This window comes from Bos grunniens, chromosome 11 (genome assembly GCF_055505025.1).
Source record: "Bos grunniens cultivar Pamir isolate PY7600 chromosome 11, Bosgru_T2T1.0, whole genome shotgun sequence".
Taxonomy (NCBI): Eukaryota; Metazoa; Chordata; class Mammalia; order Artiodactyla; family Bovidae; genus Bos; species Bos grunniens.
Window position 1 is genome coordinate 8,439,693 of NC_141175.1, and position 24,319 is coordinate 8,464,011.

Sequence of the window (24,319 nt, forward strand, 5' to 3'; positions counted from 1 at the left end):
CCCCCCCCCCCCCCGCCCCCCGGTGCCTACACCAGCGCCAGGTCCAGCTCACCGGATGCCGACCCCCCATCAGCCCCTAGGCAGCCCATCCAGCACCTCCAGCCCTCCCCTGTCCACGTGCTCTAACCTCTCAGCACCTAGGCCACGCCCACGCACGCCACTGGGTCTCCGATTGGACGGCTCGAAGTAGGTGTTGCCGGAAGGGGTGAGTCTGATTGGCCGGGCGGGGCCTATGGCGTTCGGCGAATATGGCGGAGCGCGCGAGGAAGCGGCCCTGTGGTTCGGTAGGTGGAGGGATGTGCGAGCCCTGCGGCAGGGCACCGGGCTGGGGTTAAGAGATAGAGCCGCGTGGGGCCCCGTGGCGGGGCCGAGTCGCCCCTCCAGCTCCAGGCTCGTCGCTGCTCCGCGGCCGGAGTCCCCGAGCTTGTTGCCTGCTTGTGGCCTCAGTAACCCCTGTGCCGATGAGCAGCGGAGGTGGGAACCGGGGTTTGAGTCGGAGCCGGGACAGCGTTGGTAACTCATTACCTTACCGGAGTGAAAGTGAAGTCGCTCAGTCGTGTCCGACTCTTCGCGACCCCATGGACTGTAGACCACCAGGCTCCTCCGCCCATGAGATTTTCCAGGCAAGAGTACTGGATTGGGTTGCCGTTGCCTTATGGCCAATGGCAACCTTGCCGGAGTCCTTAGTGGCAACTCTGCCCGGGGTTCGGATTCGGAAGGCGGGACCCGGCTCCTTCCCGAGCCCTTTCATGGCGTATCTCTTCTGATAACCAGGGCGGCAGTGGGCAAGTCCTGTCCCCCTGAACCTATTTCCTCTTCTCTCCAGTAGGAACTCATTTAACAATTTACTGAATGCTTACTATGTTCCAGCTATGGTCTCAGGCACTGGGGGTACATGTCCCTGCCCTCCTGACGCTCTCTCTTGGGCAGTATTGTGTGTGTGTGTGTGTGGGGGGGGGTGCCCCTCGTTTCCTCACTACCCTCATTTAAAGGGGCTTCCCTAGTGGCTCAGACAGTAAGGAATCTGCCTGCCAATGCAGGATCCCCTGGAGAAGGAAATGGCAGGAATTCTTGAAGGAAGAAAGGAAAGAAGGAAATACTCAGGTATTCTTGCCTGGAGAATCCCACAAACAGAGGAGCCTGGTGGGCTACAGTCCATGGGGCCGCAAAACAGTTGGACACGACTGAGCACTAACCAACAACAGCTCATTTAAACAGGAGACAGCTGGGGAGCAGCAAGTGGGAACACCTCCCCCGCCCCAGCTCAGGTGTGACCATTCAGCCTCACTCCTGTATCTCCCCCAACTCCTTCTCCAGGGTGAACATGGCCAAAGAGTAGAGTGGCGGAAGTGGAAGCAACAGAGTAAGTCAGGGACTAGGGGGTGGAGGTGGGCCCTGGCGGGGCTGGGCCCAATGGAGAGCTAAGTGTCTGTGCTTACCTCCCCACCGCCCATCAGTGCACAGCTGAATCTTGGGGAAAAGCCACCAGGTTTGTCCCCTCTAGGTCTTACTAGTACCCAAAATGGGGACGAGGAGGCCAGAAGCCCTGGAAGGCTTCTCTGGCTGCTCTCTAGGCAGCATTGGAGTCCCCAGGCTGACCTACTGAGAGGACACCACCTCCTGGGCTGTTCCAAGTCTTTCCCACCTCCGAGTCACTCTTCCCTCCACCAATTGTCCTCTTATCCAGAAAAAGAGGAGAAAAAGAAGGGGAAGGATCTCAAGATGACAAAGAAACTGGAGCGGCAGCGAGCGCAGGAGGAACAGGCAAAGCGCCAACAGGAGGAAGAGGCAGCTGCCCAGAGCGAGGATCGGGGTGAGCGAGCCGGGTCCTGGGCAGGGCAGAGAAGGGCGGAAGGGCCCTTAGGGGCCACTGGGCCCAGACATCTTGTCCTGATGGAGAAACTGAGGCTTGGAAAATGGGAGGGACCCAAAAAGCTGAGCCCTAACCTCCTACTTAGGTGGATTTCAGTTCTCTGGAGGGTAAGTGTCATATATCATAACTTCTAGAACCTCATCATTGTAATGGCTGATTATACTTTTTTTTTAAGCTCCTTTAGCCAGACTTTATTGTTTGAATATTTGCAACTGCTATTCTATACACAAATTTTAATTTCTTACAAAACTGTATATTCCATATTGCTAGGTCACTTCACTCTCCATTTTTATGCCACATTTCCATCCAGATCTATTTCCCCAAATCACAATCTGCCTGTTGGTGTGTTGTCTTATTTAGTTGCTGAGTTGTGTCTGACTCTTTGCGACCCCATGGCCTGTAGTCTACCAGGCTCCTCTGTCCATGGGATTCTCCAGACAAGAATACTGGAGTGGGTTGCCATTTCCTTCTCCAGGGGATCCAGGTTTTGAACCTGGGTCTCTTGCATTACAGGCAGATTCTTTACCACCTGAGCCACGAGGGAAGCCCCCAGCTGTTAACACCCACTTCTATCCAGGGAAAGAAGTATATAGATACAATTTTACAGAAGTGAGGCTGCTTAATCCATGCACTTCTGGACCTGGTTTTTCTAATCCCACATTGTGTCCTTCTGTACATCTGCATCTACCCTAACAAATTGTATCTTTCCTGCTTGGTCAGCCCCAGAATTCTGGAGTATTCAGTTCAGTTGCTCAGTCGTGTCCAACTCTTTGCAACCCCATCAACCGCAGCACGCCAGGCCTCCCTGTCCATCACCAACTCTTGGAGTCTACCCAAACCCGTGTCCATCGAGTTGGTGGTGCCATCCAGCCATCTCATCCTCTGTCGTCCCCTTCTCCTCCTGCCCTCATTCTTTCCCAGCATTGTGCGGTAGTTTGAGCATTCTTTGGCATTGCCTTTCTTTGGGATTCGAATGAATAATATAAGTCACTAATATTAAGTTGCCCTCCAGAAGATATACCAGTGACTTTTAGGGCATCATAGTATTGACTTGGTGTATCTCAATCTTATTATTCTCTGCCTGAGACACAGAAAATCGTGTTTCATTGTAGTTTGCACTTTGTCAGTTATGACAAGGTTCAGCATCTCTTCCAGTTTACATGCTGTTTTCTTTTTGTGTGTGAATGTATATCTTTTGCCCACTTTTTTTTTTCTATTGACATGTTGGTCTTTTGTAACTGATTGATAAGAATTCTTTGCATATTAAGGCTCACGCTGTATTAGAATGGTCTGATTACTCATTTGTCCCCCTCATTCTGTGTGCACACCTTAAGGGAAAGGAAGGTATCCTGTTCTCTGTGTGCCTGGTGGCTAGGCTAGGGCATAACGCATAATGGGAGTTCAATAAATACTTGCTGAAGTAATAAATATGCCAGCAAATTTGGAAAACTCAGCAGTGGCCACAGGACTGGAAAAGGTCAGTTTTCATTCCAATCCCAAAGAAAGGCAATGCCAAAGAATGCTCAAACTACCGCACAATTGCACTCATCTCACACGCTAGTAAAGTAATGCTGAAAATTCTCCAAGCCAGGCTTCAGCAATATGTGAACCGTGAACTTCCTGATGTGCAAACTGGTTTTAGAAAAGGCAGAGGAACCAGAGATGAAATTGCCAACATCCGCTGGATCACCGCAAAAGCAAGAGAGTTCCAGAAAAACATCTATTTCTGCTTTATTGACTATGCCAAAGCCTTTGACTGTGTGGATCACAATCAACTGTGGAAAATTCTGAAAGAGATGGGAATACCAGACCACCTGACCTGCCTCTTGAGAAATTTGTATGCAGGTCAGGAAGCAACAGTTAGAACTGGACATGAAACAACAGACTGGTTCCAAATAGGAAAAGGAGTACGTCAAGGCTGTATATTGTCACCCTGCTTATTTAACTTATATGCAGAGTACATCATGAGAAACGCTGGACGGGACGAAACACAAGCTGGAATCAAGATTGCCGGGAGAAATGTCAATAACCTCAGATATGCAGATGACACCACCCTTATGGCAGAAAGTGAAGAAGAACTCAAAAGCCTCTTGATGAAGGTGAAAGTGGAGAGTGAAAAAGTTGGCTTAAAGCTCAGCATTCAGAAAATGAAGATCATGGCATCTGGTCCCATCACTTCATGGCAAATAGATGGGGAAACAGTGGAAACAGTGTCAGACTTTATTTTTCTAGGCTCCAAAATCACTGCAGATGGTGACTGCAGCCATGAAATTAAAACACGCTTACTCCTTGGAAGGAAAGTTATGACCAACCTAGATAGCATATTCAAAAGCAGAGACATTCCTTTGCTAACAAAGGTCCGTCTAGTCAAGGCTATGGTTTTTCTTGTGGTCATGTATGGATGTGAGCGTTGGACTGTGAAGAAGGCTGAGCGCCGAAGAATTGATGCTTTTGAACTGTGGTGTTGGAGAAGACTCTTGAGAGTCCCTTGGACTGCAAGGAGACCCAACCAGTCCATTCTGAAGGAGATCAGCCCTGGGATTTCTTTGGAGGGAATGATGCTAAAGCTGAAACTCCAGTACTTTGGCCACCTCATGCGAAGAGTTGACTCATTGGAAAAGACTCCGATGCTGGGAGGGATTGGGGGCAAGAGGAGAAGGGGACGACAGAGGATGAGATGGCTGGATGGCATCACTGACTCGATGGACATGAGTCTGAGTGAACTCCGGGAGTTGGTGACGGACAGGGAGGCCTGGCGTGCTGCGATTCATGGGGTGGCAAAGAGTCGGACACGACTGAGCGACTGATCTGATCTGATCTGAAGTAATAAAAGGTGTGTATCTAAGTTCCTGCACCAGTTGTTGATAGTAAAAAGATGAACAAGGAAGAGTCCTAGTTCTAACGGAGCTCACAGTCTGGTTGGAGAGATAACATTCATTCTCTCACTCAGTGAAAGTTTATTGAGCATCTTCCTCTGAGACACAGGCATAGTGATGTCCCAGGCAGCTGCTAGGATGAGAAAAATGCCAGGATTATGCCCCAGGTGATCTGGTCCCCCTGGAATCTGGGCTGGTCGGTGCCCCTCCCTGCTCATCACTATCCCCATCCATAAAATGTAAGCAACTAGATCAAATTCTCTCCTTTCCCATTGAGCATCTCTCAGTCTGTGCTTCATCGATTCTTTCTGGAAATAGTGAGTCAGTAGCCCAAGGGGCCGTGGTGTCACTGCTCAGCCTTCCCTTGCTCCACAGTGGCAGTGAGTACAGGCTTTGAAGTCTGTGTCCTGAGTTCAAATTCCAGCTCTGCTACCTGCTAGCTGTGGCCTTGGGTCTGTTACTTGGCCTCTTGATGGCACCTCTCTCATGGGATTCAAAGTGATGGGCCGTGTAAAGTGCTGGGCAGGCAGCCTGGCCCAGAGAAAGTGTGCAGTAAATAAAAGGCTATGGTCATTACCCTTAAGCTCGTCATCAGGGCTGTAGAGGAGTTATCCAGGGAAGTTATCTTGCTTTCTGGAAGATGAGAGATGAGGCACATGGGGAGTTGGAGGTGGGTGTGGCTTGGGAAAGGCTGCCCCAGAGCCTTCCTGGTGTCTCTGAATGAGGCAATGGTGAGAGCTCCCAGGTGTCTGTGAATGAGCCCCTGCAGAGATACCTAGGTCAGCCCAGTCAGTGCAAGAACCCTGGTCTGGGAGGCCAGCAGTCGCACCTCGGGGTGGGCCTGGACCAGCACACTCCCCACCGACGGTCTCCTCTTTGAAGTGAGGCCACACTCCCCTCTGAGACACAAAGTTGTCCTCTGTCCTAATGTATCGTATGGCTTAATGTCTAGGGCCAGCTAGCCAGAAGTCTAGACAGGACTGGCTCTGCGTGTCCCCTTTTGGTGGCCTCAGGGACAACAAGCACCCATTTCCCCACAGGGCAGTGGCTTGCAGGGATTCCCAGGTGGCTCAGTGGTCAAGAATCCACCTACCAGTGCAGGAGATGCAAGAGACCTGGGTTCCATCCCTGGGTCGGGAAGTTCCCCTGCAGGAGGAAATGGCAACCCACTCCAGTATTGTCACCGGGAAAATTCCATGGACAGAGGAGCCTTGCAGGCTTCAGTTCAGGGGTTGCAAAGAGCTGGACATGCAACATGCAAGCAGCATGCAACGCCTTGACACCTGGCAGTGTTGCTGGTGAGGGCAGCCCAAGTGGCCACCTGTGCCCTTCCCACCCTCGGCTCAGACCCCCAGTGGCTTTCCCTCCCCTTCAAGTTCCTGGAAACTGTCCTCATGACACCCACGGGCTCAAAGGAAAGAGACATGTGCAAGTACTCAAGGGCAAACACTCTTATTTGCACAAGTAGTCACAACCGCACACAGATTTACCCACGTTCAAGGTCACATTAAAACTTTCAAGGACCCTATTCACTTCTACTTCATGGGCCCCTTTCTCCATTAAAAAAAAATATATATATCAAAGGAGAATTCCCTGGTGGTCCAGTGGTTCAGACTTCATGCTCTCACTGCCAAGAGCCCTGGTTCAGTCCCTGGTCAGGGAACTAAGATCCCGCAAGCCACACAGCTTGGCCAAAAAAATATATATAGTTTATAACTATGTTGGTATAAAGAACAAATCGTCCAGGCTAGATTCATTATTATATTACATTCCCTTGTGCATGCGTGCTAAGTCGCCTCAGTCGTGTCTGACTCTTTTCGACCCCATGGACTGTAGCCCCTCGGGGCTCCTCTGTCTGTGGGATTCTCCAGGCAAGAATACTGGAGTGGGTTGCCATGCCCTCCTCCAGGGGATCTTCCGACCCAGGGATTGAATGCATGTCTCATGTCTCCTGCATTGGCAGGCAGGTTCTTTAACACTAGCCCCACTTGTGTTCTTATTTTAAAATAAATTAAAATGAAAACATTTTCATAGGCCCTTCAAACTATCGCAGGCCCTCAGCACTAAGCCTCCTGAGATCTCATGAAGTCAGTCCCGCTGAAATGGGTCATATTGTACGAATTTCATGGGTATTCATAAAGTGCCCACTCTATTATTAACATTTGCCATTTACAGTCACCTTTTATGTGCCAGGCATTCAGTGAAGGGCTTTCCATGAAGTACCTTATTTTTATTTATTTCACAGACAGGGAAACTGACATTGAGAGAGGTAAAGTGACTTGCCCTGAGTCACACAGCCAAGGTGTGCATGACCCCAAAGCCTGTGTCCTAACCTTCTCCGCTGGTGTCTGCTTGGTGCCCAATCCCAGGTGGGCATCAAAGGTTTGGCAGGACAGACCTGCTCCACAAAGGGTGCAGTATGATACTCACTCCTGTGCCCACAGACTCACCCGGACACACACACCAGTCGCTGCCCTGGCAGTCCCCTGCAGTGGAAGCCGGATCCTGGTTTCCAGCCCCAGCCCTGAGGTAGCATGAGTGGTTAAGCGTGTCCTCATCCTGCACAGGCTCTCCCCCGCTCCACGGAGCCAGACGGCCCAGGCCACCCCCAGCCCCAAGGTACCACCTTTCCTGAGAGCTGGCAGTGAGAGTGAAGGGCCAAGACTGGCAGAGGAGAGGAAAGGGCCACACGCTGGGCTCTTAAACTGTGGGCATCCCGTGATTTGAACCCTCCCCTGACCTGCCGGAGCCCCATTTGAGTGTTTGTTGTTGTTCAGTCGCTCAGTTGTGTCCCACTCTTTGCAACCCCACGGACTGCAGCACACCAGGTCCCCTGTCCTTCAGTATCTCCCGAGTCTGCTCAAATTCACGTCCATCGAGTCGGTGATGCCATCCAACCATCTTGTCCTCTGTTGCCCCCTTCTCCTCCTGCCTTCAGTCTTTCCCAGCATCAAGGTCTTTTCTAACGAGTCAGTTCTTCGCATCAGGTGGCCAAAGGATTGGAGCTTCAGCTTCAGCATCAGTCCTTCCAGAGCATATTCAGGGTTGATTTCCTTTAGGATGGACTGGTTTTTATTGTTATGTTATCGTTGTTGCAAACTTCCTTGCCTTTTTTCGTTTTGCTTTTAGATTTTATTTATTTTTGGCTGCACCAGGTCTTTGCTGCTGTACTCAGGCTTTCTCTAGCTGCAGCAACTGGGGGTTACTCACTGTGGTGTGAGGGCTTCTCACCGTGGTGGCGTCTCATTGCGGAGCACTGGCTTTAGGCACAGGCTTCAGTAGTTGTGGTACATGAGTTGTTTTACCCCGAGGCATGTGAAATCTTCCCAGATCAGGGATCGAACCCCTGTGCTCTGTATTGGCACCCAGATTCTTATCTGCTGGGCCACCCGGGAAGTTCCTTCCCTGCCTATTAAGGTTGGGGGGAGTTTGAGGGTAGCGCCTGCTTCGCAGGGCTGTTGAAAGGGTCTGATGACATCGGTATAGTCCTTACTGCAGCGCCTGGTGCTGAGTGAGCAAATCAGAACTGATCGCATTAGTGTTATTCCTACCTCTGTGATCCGGTGAGATGGTGGCAGGTGTGATGTGGGGCAGAGGAGGCGTAGCCACCTTAGGAGAAAGGCCAGAATTGATAGACATCAAGGGCTGTGGGCTACCACGTCACAGAGAGGATCAGCCTACCAGGCACCCGCAGATTTTGAACCGAGTGGTCAGGAGGTGGTCGAGGAGGGGGGTTCCCCTGAGATTAAGTCCATCTGGGGAGTCAGCAGGGTTTCAGGCACAGGACGGGAGCAGGCACCCCTGCACTCGGCCCGTCTAAGGGGACCACCCATCCCTGTTCTCTCAGGATGGTGCTACTTTTAGCTCTGGAAGTCCGGTGTCCTGAGAAATCCCTCAATCCCTGTCAAGCGGGATGGTGGGTCCCCCCAGAGCAGGCACGGCTGTGCCCTCCAAGGCCAGCACTGGGCTCACACCAGGCCCTGTGCCTCCCATCCTCTGCTGAGGGGACTTGAAGCAGGCGGGCACTTTCCCCCAGACACAGGGTGGAATGCCCCTCCTCAGATAATAATCGCACTGCCCTTTTTCGGTTCTTAGCCGCAGGGAGTAAATCGGAGGGTGAACTCTGACTGACTGCCCAGCCCCTGGATTCTCCCAGCTCGCCCCCACGGGCCTTTGCACCGCCTGGCATCCTTTCCCTTCCTCTGGGACTGGGCTTGAAGGCCGCGCCCTCCAAGGAGCCCGCCGGAACTCCTGCCCTCATGGGCCGTGCCCCCAGCGCCCTCTAGTGTCCGGTTGGGTTAGTCTCCTGGCCGTCTGTACCGAAGTACCACACAGCGGGTGGTTCTGAAGGCTGAAAGTCCGAAATCAAGGTGTTATTGGGGCCATGCTTTCTCTTAGCTTAGAAGAGGAGAATCTGGTCCATGCTTTTCTCTTAGCTTCTGTGCTGTCAGGAGTCCTCGGTGTTTCTTGGCTCGTAGACACATTAGTCTCTGCCTCACCCACTCCAGTGTTCTTGCCTGGAGACTCCCAGGGACAGCGGAGCCCGGTGGGCTGCCGTCTGTGGGGTCACACGGAGTCGGACACAACTGAAGCGACTTAGCAGCAGCAGCAGCAGCTGTCTTCACATGAACTTTCTCCCGTGTGTCTGTGTTCTTTTCTCTTCTTACAAGGAAACAAACTGTACTGGCAGTGGTCCACGCTGATCCAGTGAGACCTCGTCTTCAATTTTTCGAATATTTACTTATTTACTATTATTACTATTTTTTGGAGAAAGGAATGGCAACCAACTCCAGTATTCTTGCCTGGAGAATCCCATGGACAGAGGAGCCTGGTGCACTACAGTCCGTGGGGTCACAAAGAGTCAGACATGACTGAAGTGACTTAGCATGCATGCATTGCTATTTTTGTCTGGGCCAGTGTTAGTTGCAGCACGCGGGACCTTTAGTTGCCGCATGTGGGATCTAGTTGCCTCACCAGGGATCAAACCTGGGCCGCCTGCAGCCCAGAATCTTAGCCACTGGACCACCAGGGGAAGTCCATCGTCTTAAATGGGTCACACCTTCGAAGATCCTGTTTCCAAATAAGGCCACATTCACAGATTGTTGTTTAGTCGCTCAGCCACGTCGAACTCTGCGACCCCATGGACCAACCCCAAGATCCCCAGCGGATCTTCCCGACCCAGGGATTGAACTTGCATCTCCAGCATGTCTCTTGCATTGCAGGCAGGTTCTTTACCCCCGAGACACTGGGGAAATATTCACAGGTTATCAGAGGTTAGGACTTGGACATATGCTTTTGGAGGACACGATTCGAGCCATAACACACACCTTCGCGTTGGTCAGGAAATACACGTGCTGGATAGTAATGGAGACAGTGTTTGTGGGCATCTCTTGACAGGCCTGGTCTGCTGGGGTCCAGCCCCGGCTGATCCAGGGTATTCGAAGCGGGGACGGCGTCGGCGACCTATTTATTTAAATATTTTATCAAAGATATAAAGAGTAATAAGATGAGGATAGCTCAGTAGGAAAATTCAGTGGAGAAAAGAGGCTGAGTAGCTTGGTTTACGCGGGAGACCAATAAATCTTCAAGACGAGAAGCTTGCACCACTTACGTAGGCCGCAGGCGTCCTTCCGTTCTCCGGAAGGAGAGGAGACACTGAGGCTTCTCCGGTCGGATTTTAGAAGCCCAGGCATAATTAGTAAGCACGGTGGGTTCTGCGCTCCAGATGGAGACTCAGCCAGAGTGGGGGAGAGAGCGACATGGGGAGACCAGTATTTCGAGAAGCTGATCCCAATTCTTTATTTTCCATGGTCTACTTTTATACACTGAGATGTCATGCAAAAGTCACGCGGGGTCAGCAGTCCTGACTTTTATCAAAGTCAGGTGCATCATACAAATGTATACAGAGGTCTTAGGGGTGTTACATCATCTTCTGGCCAGGGAGGGCCTGCTGACAATTTATGACCCTCTCCTTGTGACAGCGGTCAGTCAACCAGGACACTTATTTCTCCAGGGGTGATTATTCTTAAAACAAACACCACCCAAATAAAGTTACATTCCTATAGGGTGAGGGTATAGTGGGTTTTAGTTAAGGAAAGAATTTACTTAGCCTAAGGTCTAACGTGATTAATATCAAAGGTTAATACTTATTTCTTCTATATACTCATTAACGTGTGTAAGGGCAGGGGATGTGGAGACTTAGCAACAAACATTGGCTCAACAAATGAAAAACTCTTCACCAATACAATTTCTAATCAGCCCATTATACTTATACTAATAGTTTTCTAACTTTTCTAAGGAACCTGTTTTTAGAAGGTTTAAAGCATCTCGTGCCTCTCACGGTTGGGAGGCTGTGAGCGATCACATGTGGCCGGACAAGCCTGTCAGGCAGGCCAGAGAACCTTCAGAGGAGTTTGTAGGTTAAAACAGTCTTGTCACACCCAGGAGTTTTTATTAACTGGAGCTCTAAGTTAACTCCTTGTCCGAAAGAGGTGGTGGGGGACAGCCCCCCGTAAAGTCAGAGGTGTAGGGGAGAGCACAGAGTAGTAAAGTAGGCAGGCTCTGGTTATGGGGGTAGATGCTCGAGGAGTTCCAGGGGGAGTCCTGAGGCTCGATCCCGCCTTTGCGTATGTCGAGCCTCCTTCCTCATGACCTTTGCCACGGGCGGAGTACCTCACTCTGGATCCCAACATCGGTCCACACTGTGGTCTCAGCGCTTTGCCAGGACCTGGTCAGAGAACATGCTCCAGAGAAGCCGATGACTGAGTGAGGACCAGAGGAGGAAGTGCCCCGCCTTGGGACAGATGACTGGTTTTCTGGGCTCTGATATGCTTTGAAAGACCTTGGAGGAACAGGCTGGGTTGGGAGCGGAGTTTAGAAGGGACTAGGCTAGGGAGCGGCCTTTCTTTCTTTCCCTCTTTCTCTTTTTCGGCTGCACTGGATCTTAGGTGTGGCACACGGGAAAAGATCTGTGTGGCTTGTGGGATCTAGGTCCCTGAGCAGGGATCAAACCCAGGCCCCTGCATTGGGAGCGGGGAGTCTTAGCCACTGGACCACCAGGAACGTCCCACAGGCCAGATTTATTTCTTATAAGCAAGGGCCAATAACTATCCACTTCCTAGAATCTCCTAGTGTGGGCAAGCCTGAGCCTTTGCATCCATGACCGGGTTATAAACTACTCTCCTTTTATTTCTCCTCTATAGTAAAGTTAGAGGGTCACACTGATAGTTATGAAATGTTGTGAACAGGTAGATTACATTGGCCTTACAGTTTCCAGTCCTGTGTGCAAGAGGCTTGAAGTCATCACACTGTCCTTGTGAATAAAAAGCTGAGCCAAGGAAAAAATTAACAGCTTTTCATCAGAGAAGTGAGGCTGCGATGCAAATCGCCGGCCTTCGAGCCCAGTCCCAGAGGAAGGGAAAGGATGCCAGGCTGTGCAAAGGCCTGTGGGGACGAGCTGGGAGAATCCAGGGGCTGGGCCGTCAGTCAGAGTTCACCCTCCGATTTACTCCCTGCGGCTAAGAACCGAAAAAGTGCATTGCGATTATTATCTGAGGAGGGGCATTCCACCCTGTGTCTGGGGGAACGTGCCCGCCTGCTTCAAGTCCCCTCAGCAGAGGATGGGAGGCACAGGGCCTGGTGTGAGCCCAGCGCTGGCCTTGGAGGGCACAGCCGTGCCTGTTCTGGGGGACCCACCATCCCGCTTGACAGGGATTGAGGGGTTTCCCTGGCAAAGATCATGCTATCGTTTTTACTATTTCCATACATGCTGAGTGCCAAGCCTGGCGAGAGGTATTAGGGCCTGGTGAAAGCACAGGGCCGCCAATGTTAGCAAGGTACCCACTAGGTGCCAGGCTCCATGCTGGGCTCTCTCTGAACCATTCACATCACCAGGACCCCCAGGCGATGGAAAAACCTGGCCGGTGTACAGACCGTCCCCACACCCTTCTCCGGGCCCAGGGCCAGGTGCTGGGAGCCCTGCTGTTGCTGTCGTCCTGCCCCAGAGCCCTGTGCAGCTCCTCTTCTGACCTTGGGCAAGGCCCCAAATCTCTCTGAGCCTCAATGTCCTCATCTTTAGATGAGGATTATCCTGACCCCTCTGGTAAGCATGCTGTGAGGACTCGGACTATGAAGAACCGTGAGGGTTGACCGTGAGCTACAGCTGGTGGCTTCACCACCTGCAGCCCCTCTGAGACTCCAACCCACAGGGACCAGGAGGCTCCGAGGGACCACGAAGCCCATGCCCCTATTACACTGATGGGGAGACTGAGGCCAGGAGGAGCTAACGCACTTGTGCAATATCACCCAGCCACGACAGACTGAGGGCCTGAGCCTGATGGTCCCCAGGCCAGGCCAGGCTCTGCACACCTGTGGGTGAGGGGGAAGCTGGCCTGGAAAGAACCCAGGGAAGGGGAGGGGTGGTCCCCTGAGCCCCTGAAAGACTGAGCAAGTGGCCCCTGTGCCCGAGTCCGAACATGGCCTCATCTCAAACAGGCCTGAGTCTGTCTGTCGTGTGACCTTGAACGCAGCTGTCTCCCCCTCCTCCCTGCATTTTCGCATCTGTAAAATGGGTCAAGTCGGGGGGTTCCGGGAAGTTCATGGAAGCGTTTAGCAAGAAGCCGCTGCCGTCACTGTCACCGTACTCCGCTCTCCTGCTTCCTGCTGCTCCTCCTCCCCAGCCCCTCCAAATTTTAACCTGGGTCAAATTTTAACCTGATGGAATCCAGTCTATGTCCCAAGATGTGCGGAGTCCGGGCTGGCAGGTGGGCAACTCCAGGCTGGTGGCGCGGGGAGGAGCCAGGCGCGGGGAGGCTGGAGGAGCCCTGCTCTTCACCTCCTCCCAGAGGGGCGGACACGGAGGCTGTGGTCACAGAGCAGTTGCCTCCCCAGAGCGAGCCCAGGCTGACTCTCCACTTGCTCTGTCTCCAGCTGACTCTCTGCTTGCTCTGTTGTCTCCAGCTCACCATGGCTAAACGGCTGCATGCTCGAAGGCTGGACGGGATCGACTACAGCCCACGGTGAGCCAGGCAGGACTGGGTAGGATGGTGGTGGGGGTCCCCTGGCTCGAGGATAGCAGGGCTGGCGGTCCCCGGGTTGGCCGGGACTCAGTGGTACCTAAGACGGCTGCATACTCGGACCGAGAGGTTTGCAGCCTCAGCCCTTGAGAGGTGAGGACCCCCAGCCACCGGCTCGGGTTTGGGTCTCAGCCTCACCCTGCTTGGCTGTGGCATTTGGGGCCGGTGACTCACCTGCCCTGAGCCTCCAGGTCCAGCTAGGAAATGGAGATGCTTCTGTCTCCCCTGAAGGGCCTTGGGAGGATGAGATGAAATACAGTGTGAGCCACGGCTACTACCCAGGCACCGGGCTGAGGGCTTTCCGGGGGCAGGGGCGTGTCTTTCATTTCACACTTAGTAGAGAACAAGATAAGCTAAAGAATATAAGAAGGTAAGACATGGGCGGCTTCTCACCGACACTTGCAGAGCTCAGCATCTTTTCTTTATTGACTCATTCTACATGTGAAAGACGTACGTGCCCGCTGTCACTAGTGATGCGACGGATGCAATTGAAGGTGTGTAAGAAAGACTGAAGGACCTTCCTTCTTCCCCCTTCTCCAACCCCTGCTCCCAGCCCAGTCCCCCTTTGGCCAAGAGCACAGAGCCACCTCTGTACAGGTGGCTGTTGTTTTTATCCAAAAGAGGACCATCTTTTTCTTTCACACTCTCCTCCTGTACCGCATTTTGTGTTTTGCAAACATCTTCCACCTCCATCTTCTCCTCTGATGCTCCCTGGTGTTTGGGATAGGGAAGCCAGGCCCAAAGACCCTGTGGTGTCCGGCTGCCCTCCAGGTTGAGCCCCCAGGGTCCTGCTTCCCAGGCTGCCCCGTCTGTCCTCTCTGTGAGGCAGGTGGACAGGCCTGTGGCCCATTTTGCAGATAAGGTAAAGTCCAGCCCAGAGGGAGGAAATGACTGGCTGGGAGAGGCAGCTAGAGTCTTTCCTGACTCACAGAGCCAGCAGACTCTTGAGCCTGTCATACCCATTCTACAGAAGGGAGGACTGAGGCCAGGAGAAGCCAAGTCTCAGGCAGAGTCAGGGCAGAGCTGGCCAGGGAGGACTGCACAGAGCAGGGAAGCGTGCTAGGAGAGATGAGGGCCATGAGAGGCCCCCGGTTCCTGCTGACCCTCGGGTGGTGGCCTGAGGATCTGGCTCCGTTGTCCCAGCCACCATGGAACACCCACCGTCTGACTTTGCATCTCAGCTCTGCTTTAGCCACCAGTGTGGCTCTGGGCAGGTCATGGGCCTCTCTGAGCCTCAGCAACTTCGTGTCTTCAGAGACCTTGTGAAGCTCTGGAGAGAAGAATGACCGATTGTAGACATATTTATTGTTAGGCAAATTCATTGCCACCACCCCTGACTCTTCTGCCCCTTGCCAACCTGGAGCCATGGTGCCAGCCTTTTTATCCAGCTTCTCAGCCTCTCTGCCAGCTTCCCTAAAGAGGTGGCCAGCAGGCAGGCCCAGAAGAAAGGTGGTAGGGGGCCAGAGGCGGCAGATGGCAGGGCTGGTGGGACTACAGTCTGTTCAGAGTAACTCTCCAGGGCCTGACTGTTGCTCCAGACAGAGGTGGACTCAAAAGCCAACTGGGAAAAGCTAATTGGGAGCCATCGGGCAAGTCCCCTGAATCCCACCTTCTCCATCCCCATTGCGACCGAGGAGTAGAGCTTGCCTCATAGACTAACAGAGGCGATATGAGCAAATGTTTCAAAGTGTGGCATTGACAGATGCATGAATGGGTCATGAAATCCATTTAGGGGTGCTCAGCAAGTATTTATAAAGACCAGAGTAGGACAGAATGGGAAAGACTGCCGTGGATCCCACTGGAAGGAGAACGTGGAGTCCCTGTTTGTCTGTCCAGAGTCTGGGATGTAAAAGTGGTTTCTTACCGTGGATCGTGATGGAAAGTTGCAGAGCCCCTGGGCTGAGACATGTGACCAGGATACGACGAGTTATGACCGTAAACAGATCAGGATGGGTGCTAACTATCCAGTTTTTCTAGAGCAAGCCCAACTGCCTTGCTCACCCTGCCCTGGAATGGAGCAGAAATCCAGGTTGGGGTGGAGGGTTCTGCTACCCACTCTCTGTTTGTTGCCCAGGGTGGAATTTGTCCAACTGGCCAGCGAGGAGGCTGATGTTGTAAATTTGGGCCAAGGCTTCCCAGACTTCTCACCCCCAGAGTTCGCCGTGGAAGCCTTTCAGCACGCCGTCAGCGGAGACTTCATGCTTAACCAGTACACGAAAGCATTTGTGAGTCTCCCAGCCCCTCTGGGGGCCTCAAGACATGGGTCTCTGCAGAGGTCCCAGGGGAGGAAGGGGCAGCTCTTTCTGGAGAGCAGGCCAATCTAGATGTTAGGGTTCACGGGGCAGAGCCCTTGAAATTCAGTCCGGCCACGGTTCAGTGTTCACTGACTGTCTCCTTTGTTACAGGCCCTGGGACAGTTCATGGCCTGGGGGAAAGACAGATTAAAAAAAAAACAAAACATGAGCTGGGAGATCAAGGTCTAGTGGGAAAAGCAGTCCAAACAACAGAAGCAGAAATCAAAGGTAGTTGATATGCTGCGATGGAGGAGCTTAGGGTCCTTGGGAACACGAAGAAGGCAAGGAAACCTGAGAGATCAGGGAAGGCTTCCTGAAGGAGGTGACACATAAAGCTGATGAAAGATAGTTGATTTTTTTTTTTGACTCTAAATCCAAAGTTTGTCTGTGAAGGACCACAGAGTAAATATTTGCCAGCCCTGGAGCAGGTTCTTAAACGTTGGTGTGCATCTCACAGCCTGGGGGGAGTGTCTTCCAATCCCACCGCCCAGAGTCTAGCACTGCCAACGGAGTGCTGTGTTGCTGAGTGTTCAGACTTTTGAACTTTTAACTTTAAAAATGTTTATATAAACACACACATGCATCCACATGTGAGATTTGTGTGGCTTTCTGTTTTGTTTTTTTTATTGAAATATAAAGCTGACTCTGCATCATGTGGCCAAAGTATTGGAGCTTCAGCTTGATTTACAACATTGTCTTAATTTCTGGCGCTCAGCAAAGTGATTCAGTTATAATATACATATATCCCCGTTTTAAAATTTTCTTTTCCATTATAGTTTATCATAGCATATTGAATATAGTTCTCTGTGCTATACAGTAGAACCTTGTGTTTTGGGTTTTTTTGGGTTTTCTGGCTGTGCTGCTCAGTAGGTGGGATCTTAGTTCACCTACAGTGAAAGCACAGTGTCCTAACCACTGGATCTTAAGGGAAGGCCAACGTTGTTTCTAGTATGAATCCGTTTGTGTTAAAAAATCACAAATCTTTTTCTAGAAACATACAACCCACGAAAATTGAATCAAGAACAAACAGATAATTTGAACAGATCTATCACTACAAGTGAAATAGAGTCTGTAATTTAAAAACTCCCTACAAACGAAAGTCTGAGACCAGATGGCTTCACAGACTGATTCTGCCAAATATACAAAGAAGAACTTACATCGATCGTTCCCAAACTCTTCCAAAAAATTGAAGAGGAAACACTCCCAAAGACTTTATATGAAGCCATCATCATCCATCAGGATGACCAAAACTAGACAGCACCGAATCAGAAAATTACAGGGAAATATTTTGATGAATACAGATGCAACAATTTTCAACAAAATATTAGCATACCAAATCCAACAACATGTAAAAAAGATTATACGCCACATCCCAAGTTCACAAGGATCAGCATAGGCAAATCAGTGTGATTCACCACATAAACAAAAGAAAAAAACAAAAACCACATGGCTATCCCAATAGATGTAAAAAAGCATTTGATGAAATTCAACATCCATTCATGATAAAAACGCTTACCCAAGTGGTAATAGAGGAAACATCCCAACATAACAAAAGCTATCTACGACAAACCCACAGCCAATTTAATACTCAACGCTGAAAAGCTGAAAGCCTTCCCACTAAAATCTGAAACAAGACAAGGATGCCTACTCACACCTCTTCTACTCAAGATAGTACTAGAAGTCCTAGCCACAGCAATCAGATAAGAAAAAGAAACACAAGGTATCCAAATTGGAAGGAAAGAGACAAAACTGTCTCTCTATGCAGAGGATATGATACTATATATAGAAAACCCTAAAGACTCCACACAAAGCTACTAGAACTGATAAGCAAATTCAACATTATATATACAATGTTATGGAACTTGTTTATTTCACTACATACATGATAGGGGCAACTTTCCATGTCAAAATAGCCTCATTCTTTTTGATGACTGCATAGTATTCCACTGACTACAGGTGCCATAATTTATTTACCCAGCCCTGCACTGATGGTCTGGTTTGGCTATCTCACTATTAAGCAATGCCACATTGAATATTTTGTGTGTACACACAGGTGAGCATTTATCTCAAATCACAAGAAGTAAAACCAGATAATCAAAGGGTGTAAGCATTTTAGCCTATGATGCTGCTGCTAAGTCACTTCAGTCGTGTCCGACTCTGTGCGACCCCATAGACGGCAGCCCACCAGGCTCTGCCGTCCCTGGGATTCTCCAGGCAAGAACACTGGAGTGGGTTGCCATTGCCTTCTCCGTTGTGTGAAAGTGAAAAGTGAAAGTGAAGTCGCTCAGTCTCGTCCGACTCGTAGCGACCCCATGGACTGCAGCCTACCAGGTTCCTCCATCCATGGGATTTTCCAGGCAAGAGTACTGGAGTGGGGTGCCATCGATGGACATCATCAAATTGCCCTCCAGTAAGACTTACATTCCCATCAATAGTCTGGTCTCAGAGCTGGCAGGAAAGTTCATTCTGTTCCTACCAATATTGAACATCAGCAATTTTTCTTTCATGACTGCCCTTATTATTTCATTGAGCTATGTGTATTTGTTTTATTGCTTCACAAGAGCTCTTTCTGTTGCAATGTTTCTCTCTTAGTTTTCTAACTTTGCTCATGGAATATTTTGATGTATAGAAATTTTTCATTTTCATGTGGTCAAATCTGGTTTGGTAAATCATTTAATTAAGTTCCAGACCTTAGGTTTCAGTCCCTTGGCTTACCCTGGAATGTGTTATAAGTGTCCTCCGCAAACAAGCATATAGATCCAATATTCCTCTCAAAGTGAGGGGTTTCCAAAGCTGCAGCATAAACTCCCAGTCCTGCACTTCAACTGCCATGACCTGGGGCAAGGCATTTCCTTTCCTGGGTCTCTTTTTCCACCTGTTAAATTATGGGAATCAAGTAATGTCTCTCTTGTAAGGCTGCCAAGAGGCTCAGATGGCACAAAAGTCCTTCTTAAAGAAAGTGAAAGTGGCCCAGTCGTATCTGATTCTTTGTGACCCCACAGACTGTACAGTGATGGGGTTCTCCAGGCCAGAATACTGGAGTGGGTAGCCTTTCCCTTCTCCAGGGGATCTTCCCAACCCAGGAATGGAAGCCAGGTCTCCCGCATTGCAGGCGGATTCTTTACCAGCTGAGCCTCAAGGGAAGTCCCTTAAACTCTCTTAAACTTAAAGAGAGGTGTTTAAAGCGTGGAGTTGTTGCTATTTAGAGGGTTCCATTGGACTGTCATTCGTGAAGGCATACACTCTGTCTGGTTCCCCATGAATCCCAGCCCTGGGTGGTGTGCCCGGCACAGAGCAGGCTTCATGGCAAGGGGTGGTGGCAGAGATGAAAGGACCCACCCCACAGAAGGTGACTTGACCCCCAGGTTTGCTGCTGAAAGATGCTAGAATTGCAGAGAGTGTCTGAACGGGAGGGTGGGCCCAGGCCGAGCCAGGCGCCTGACCCGTGCTGTCCTGGCAGGGTTACCCACCCCTGACGAAGATTCTGGCCAGTTTCTTTGGGAAGTTGCTGGGACAGGAGATAGACCCACTCAAGAACGTGCTGGTAACCGTGGGTGCCCATGGGGCCCTGTTCACAGCCTTCCAGGCTCTGGTGGATGAAGGAGATGAGGTGAATGGGCAAAGCCCGGGCTGGGTCGGGGTGAAGGGTCCGGGTGGTGCCAGCCCCAGCTCATCTGACTTTTGTACTAGGTTATCATCATCGAGCCCTTTTTTGACTGTTATGAGCCCATGACATTGATGGCAGGGGGTCGCCCTGTGTTTGTGTCCCTGAAGCCGGTGAGGATGCTGGTTGGGGTGTGGGTGGGCAGAGGGGTCCAAGGAGTGTGCTGGGTTGAACCCGGGGAGGTGGAAAGAAGGAAGGAAGCGGAGGAGGCCAGTTTCTCCGGGGTGGGGGGAGGGGTGGCCAGAGCCCCAGAGGAGAGCCGGTGGAGACAGATGCCTGGGGGGAGGAGCCGAATTCCTAGAGATGAAAGTCAGGGAGTAAGTATTGCCACCCCCGCCCCCTCCTCTTGCAGAGCCCCACCCAGAAGGGAGAACCTGATTCCAGCAGCAACTGGCAGCTGGATCCCACGGAGCTGGCCAGCAAATTCACATCTCGCACTAAAGCCTTCATCCTCAACACACCCAACAACCCCCTGGGAAAGGTACCTGAGAGACCTCCTCCCCGGGCACCCCTCCAGATTGGCTTGCGTGCCTGTTCTGTTACTCGTGTGCTGCCATGGGGCCTCAGTTTTCTTATCCGTCAAGTGGGAGAGCTAACTGTGGAGAGCTCTGAGGATCGAGGCTCCTGGGGTCCCAGGGCCTGGGGCAGGGATCCCCAGGGCAGGTGTCAGCAGTAGGGGGCTGGGCTGGAAGCCTCTATTACTTCCCCACAGACCTGGACCCGTGACTTCACCGCTCCACTTTTCTCATCTGTAAAATGGGAACACGACAGAACCGATGTCAAGGAAGACCCAGTGTTCCACCTGTGTTTCTCCTTTACTGTCACACCATCATCACACTCACAAAGCTTCTGACACCAGATATGTGGGGTTCTTTTTTTCCCCACACTAAGCAGTTCTGTGAGACCAGCTGGGTGTCCCACAAAATCCAATTCAATTTAATTCAGTCCTGACACTGTCTACCTGGAGATGGTGTCAGCTCCCACCGGTGAAGGGCTCAGTCTGACAAGGCTGCCCCCCGACCCCACTTCAGACGCCAATCACAAGTCAGTTTGTGCTTCCAACCTGTGGCTGTAAATCTGAGACGCCCACCTCCCCCCCTTCAGGTTCAATTCATCTGAGTGGCTCACAGGACTCAGGGACACACCTACTAACAGTTATCAGTTTATTAAAGGTGATGATAAAGGATACAGATAAACAACCTGATGAAGAGACAAGTATGGCAAGGTCTGGGAGGTGCCTGAGAACAGGTGCTTGCTTCTGTCCCTGTGGAGTTGGGGGTGCGTCAGCATGAGCTCACCCACCTCTGCAAGCTCCCCAAACCCCATCCTATCGGGATTTTGATGGAGGCATCAATTACTTCTCTGAGGAAGTGGCAGGAAGTGGGATGTGGGAGGGGGCTGAAAATTTCAGGCTCCTAATCATGGCTTGCGTGGTCTTTCTGGTGACCAGCCTCCATCCAGGAGCCCACTCAGAGTCACCTCACTAGAACAAAAATGCTCCTAGCGCTCTCATCTCTTAGGAGTGTACAGGGGGTACCATTGCCTGTGTCAAGGTCAGGATCAAAGACTAAGCATTAGAGCAAAAGATGCTTCTAGTACTCTTGTGCATGCGTGCTCAGTTGCTTCAGTCGTGTCCAGCTCTTTGCGACCCCATGGACTGTAGACGACCAAACTCCTCTGTCCATGGGATTCTCCAGACAAGAATACTGGAGTGGGTTGCCATGCCTTCCTCCAGGGGATCTTCCTGACCCAGGGATCGAACCCGCATCTCTTATGTCTCCTGCATTGGCAGGCGGGTTCTTTACCACTAGCACCACCGGGGAAACCCTCCAGGGCTTTTACCCCTTAGTAGTTACACGGGTTTTAGGAGTTCTGTGCCAGAAACTGGGGCAGAGACCAACAGAGATATTTTCTGTTATCTCAGAACTGACCTCACAGGGTCACTGTTGCAGGGATAGGAGAGGGCAGAGAAGCCCTTGGCCCCGGCTCTGGCCGGGCGCTCACATCGCTCTGAGCTGGCCTCTCTGGTGGGGGACGGTCCCTGCAGGTGTTCTCCAAGGAAGAGCTGGAGCTGGTGGCCAGCCTGTGCCAGCAGCATGACGTGGTGTGCATCTCGGACGAGGTGTACCAGTGGATGGTCTTCGATGGGTTCCAGCACATCAGCATCGGTGAGCCAAGCCGGCCAGGGCGCCCCCGTAACCCCGGACCTTTGCGGCAGGGCCTTGAGCCCAGTCCGGTGGCAGCGCAGGTCTGGTGATTAGGACCGAGGGGTCTGGACCCACACAGGTCAGGTGACCTGGGGCTGTGACTTCACTTCTCTCGGGACAGGGGAAGATAGTGGCACCTACCTCCCGAGGTTGTCATGAGGAGGGGCTCAAATATGTCTTGGAAATAGCTTTACACGGAGTGGAGTCCGTGGCGCTGAGAGCCTGGGTGCCTGCTGGGACCCAGCCCCCACTCCGTGCCCCCACCCCCGTCTCAGCAGCCGCTCTCTTTGATCTTGGGCAGCCAGCCTCCCTGGCATGTGGGAACGCACCCTGACTATCGGCAGCGCTGGCAAGACCTTCAGTGTCACAGGCTGGAAGGTGAGGCAACGAGAGTATGGGGGGCCCCTCCCTCTACAATCGTTGGTGGGAGAGGCTGGCCTGGGAATCCGGAAAGGGTTTGGCTGGGCCCCCAAGGGCCTCACCCTCTGCCTGTGTTCTTGGTCCAGGTGGGCTGGGTCCTGGGCCCCGACAGCCTCATGAAGCACCTGCGTACTGTGCACCAGAACTCCATCTATCACTGTGCCACGCAGGGCCAGGTGAGGGGGCGTGGCCATGTGAGGGGCGGGGCCGGATAGGGGCGGGGCAAGAGAGGGGTTTGGGTCAGCTCCAGGGTCGGGTCATACCTGACCCGTTCGCCGCCCCCCCTCCACCCGCCCCCACGCCCTCCCCAGGCCGCAGTGGCTCAGAGCTTCGAGCGGGAGCAGCTGCACTTCGGCCGACCCAGCAGCTACTTTGTGCAGCTCCCACAGTACATCCAGCGCTGCCGCGACCACATGATACAGAGCCTACAGTCCATGGGCTTCCGGCCTGTGACCCCCCAGGGCAGCTACTTCCTCATCACAGACATCTCGGACTTCAGTAAGTGGGCCCGGCCGCGCGGGGCTGAAGCTGGGGCCCTGGAGGCTGCCCAGGACTCAGCACGTCTTCTGTCCCCCAGAAAACAAGATGCCTGACTTGCCCGGAGCGGCAGATGAGCCGTACGACAGACGCTTCGTCAAGTGGATGATCAAGAATAAGGTGGGCTGGGCCTCTGCCGGGCGCTGTGTGTGTTTGACAGGCTGTGCACTGCTAAGGGTGCCTGACCCTCGAGCTGATGGGCCAAAATCCAGCCCGGCCTCTCAGGGCAGTATTCATTTCAAGGAAAGGAGAGCCTGTTTTTAATGTGCTCCAATAGGCCTTGTGGGCTGGCAGGAATTCCTGCCCTCTCAGGGCCTCAGTCTTCCCATCTGTACAGTGAGTTGGCCCATTAACTCTGAGGTCCATCCAGCTCAGTGCTACGATTCTAAGACATTTCTCCTATGGCTCTGCCCTGACCTGCCAGGTGATCTTCCTTGCTCTGAGCTCCCTCTCTCCTCTGTACATAAGGAGGGACTTGGCATGGTGCTTTGGGATGTTTTACCTCTGACCTTGACACAGCACTGGGAGGTGCTGCATTGAAGCTTATTCTCTTTCTCCTTCCTTATCGTGGAACCCCTCTGACCCCCTGAGGCCCCCCAGAGGCCTGCCAGGCTGTGGGATGGTTGAGACATGGGCTTCCTCCTCCCCAGGGCTTGGTGGCCATTCCAGTGTCCATCTTCTTCAGCCTGCCACACCAGAAGTTCTTTGACCACTATATCCGCTTCTGTTTTGTGAAGGTAAAGGACAGCCCTGGGGAGGGCAGAACTCCCCAAGCCTCCTCAGACCTCCTGGGGAGAGGGGTAGGACTGATCTGTGTTGGTGCAGGATGAATCCACGCTCCGGGCCATGGACCAGAAGCTGCAGAAGTGGAAGGCTGAGCTCACGCCCTGAGGTCGTGACATCAGCGCTGGGCCCTGCCTGGTGCCTGCACACTCTGTGAGGCTCTGTCTTTGTCCAGCTCTCAGCCATCCCCAGGTGGCAGGTAGATGGTACTGGAGGAGCCCGTGTCTGTAACACAGAATGATCCCAGGAAGAGTCCTGCTTTTGGTCTTTGGGGAGTCGGGAGCACTTCTTCATGGTGCATGGCTCTGTTCCTGTCGCAGAGGTGAGGGAGGCCTGGCCGGGGCCTCTCCCTGGTGCTCCCTGTGGTGGGCTAAATGGTCTTAGGTCCCCTCGCCCCTCCCCAGGCTCAGCTGGGACTCCGAGGGCAGACTTCAATAATGTACTGGCCTTGGTCCCAGTCCTGGCCCCAGCCAGGCTTCAGACATCCTTCTTTCCTTATCTACATTTGTTCTTGGGAAGTTGTATTTAGGCTTGAGTCCTCAAGCCAGTACTTTTTGCCCACAATAAAGTTTTAAGCTATTCAGACCCTTA

The 24,319-nt window shown here is 52.1% G+C and overlaps 1 protein-coding gene across 18 annotated transcripts; it reads left to right on the forward strand.

Annotated features, from left to right (window-relative positions):
• The first annotated feature begins 241 nt into the window (after positions 1 to 241).
• LOC147362442 (kynurenine--oxoglutarate transaminase 1-like) lies at positions 242 to 24,319 on the forward strand. Of its 18 annotated transcripts, none has more exons than XM_086324674.1 (16): positions 242 to 474; positions 1,318 to 1,363; positions 1,688 to 1,813; positions 13,678 to 13,766; positions 14,272 to 14,317; positions 15,898 to 16,048; positions 19,578 to 19,727; positions 19,808 to 19,894; positions 20,134 to 20,262; positions 21,829 to 21,949; positions 22,290 to 22,366; positions 22,495 to 22,584; positions 22,720 to 22,906; positions 22,986 to 23,065; positions 23,596 to 23,682; positions 23,771 to 24,319. In XM_086324674.1, the coding sequence occupies exons 6-16, from the start codon at positions 16,022 to 16,024 to the stop codon at positions 23,834 to 23,836; spliced, it is 1,101 nt and encodes a 366-aa protein (XP_086180800.1). In that variant the 5' UTR covers positions 242 to 474; positions 1,318 to 1,363; positions 1,688 to 1,813; positions 13,678 to 13,766; positions 14,272 to 14,317; positions 15,898 to 16,021; the 3' UTR covers positions 23,837 to 24,319. The 18 variants fall into 18 exon arrangements, 15 of the variants coding, with proteins under 15 accessions (XP_086180800.1, XP_086180797.1, XP_086180793.1 ...); XM_086324671.1 differs by having other exon boundaries at positions 13,708 to 13,766; XR_015136227.1 differs by lacking the exon at positions 14,272 to 14,317 and having other exon boundaries at positions 13,708 to 13,766; positions 20,494 to 21,949.

Bases quoted from the DNA above. Each gene is read 5' to 3' on its own strand.
- LOC147362442 (XM_086324661.1), top strand. From the start codon at position 13,465: ATGGAATCCAGTCTATGTCCCAAGATGTGCGGAGTCCGGGCTGGCAGG. The intron at 21,950-22,289 runs GTGAGCCAAGCC...GATCTTGGGCAG, and splicing joins GTTCCAGCACATCAGCATCG to CCAGCCTCCCTGGCATGTGG. The intron at 22,907-22,985 runs GTAAGTGGGCCC...TCTGTCCCCCAG, and splicing joins CACAGACATCTCGGACTTCA to AAAACAAGATGCCTGACTTG.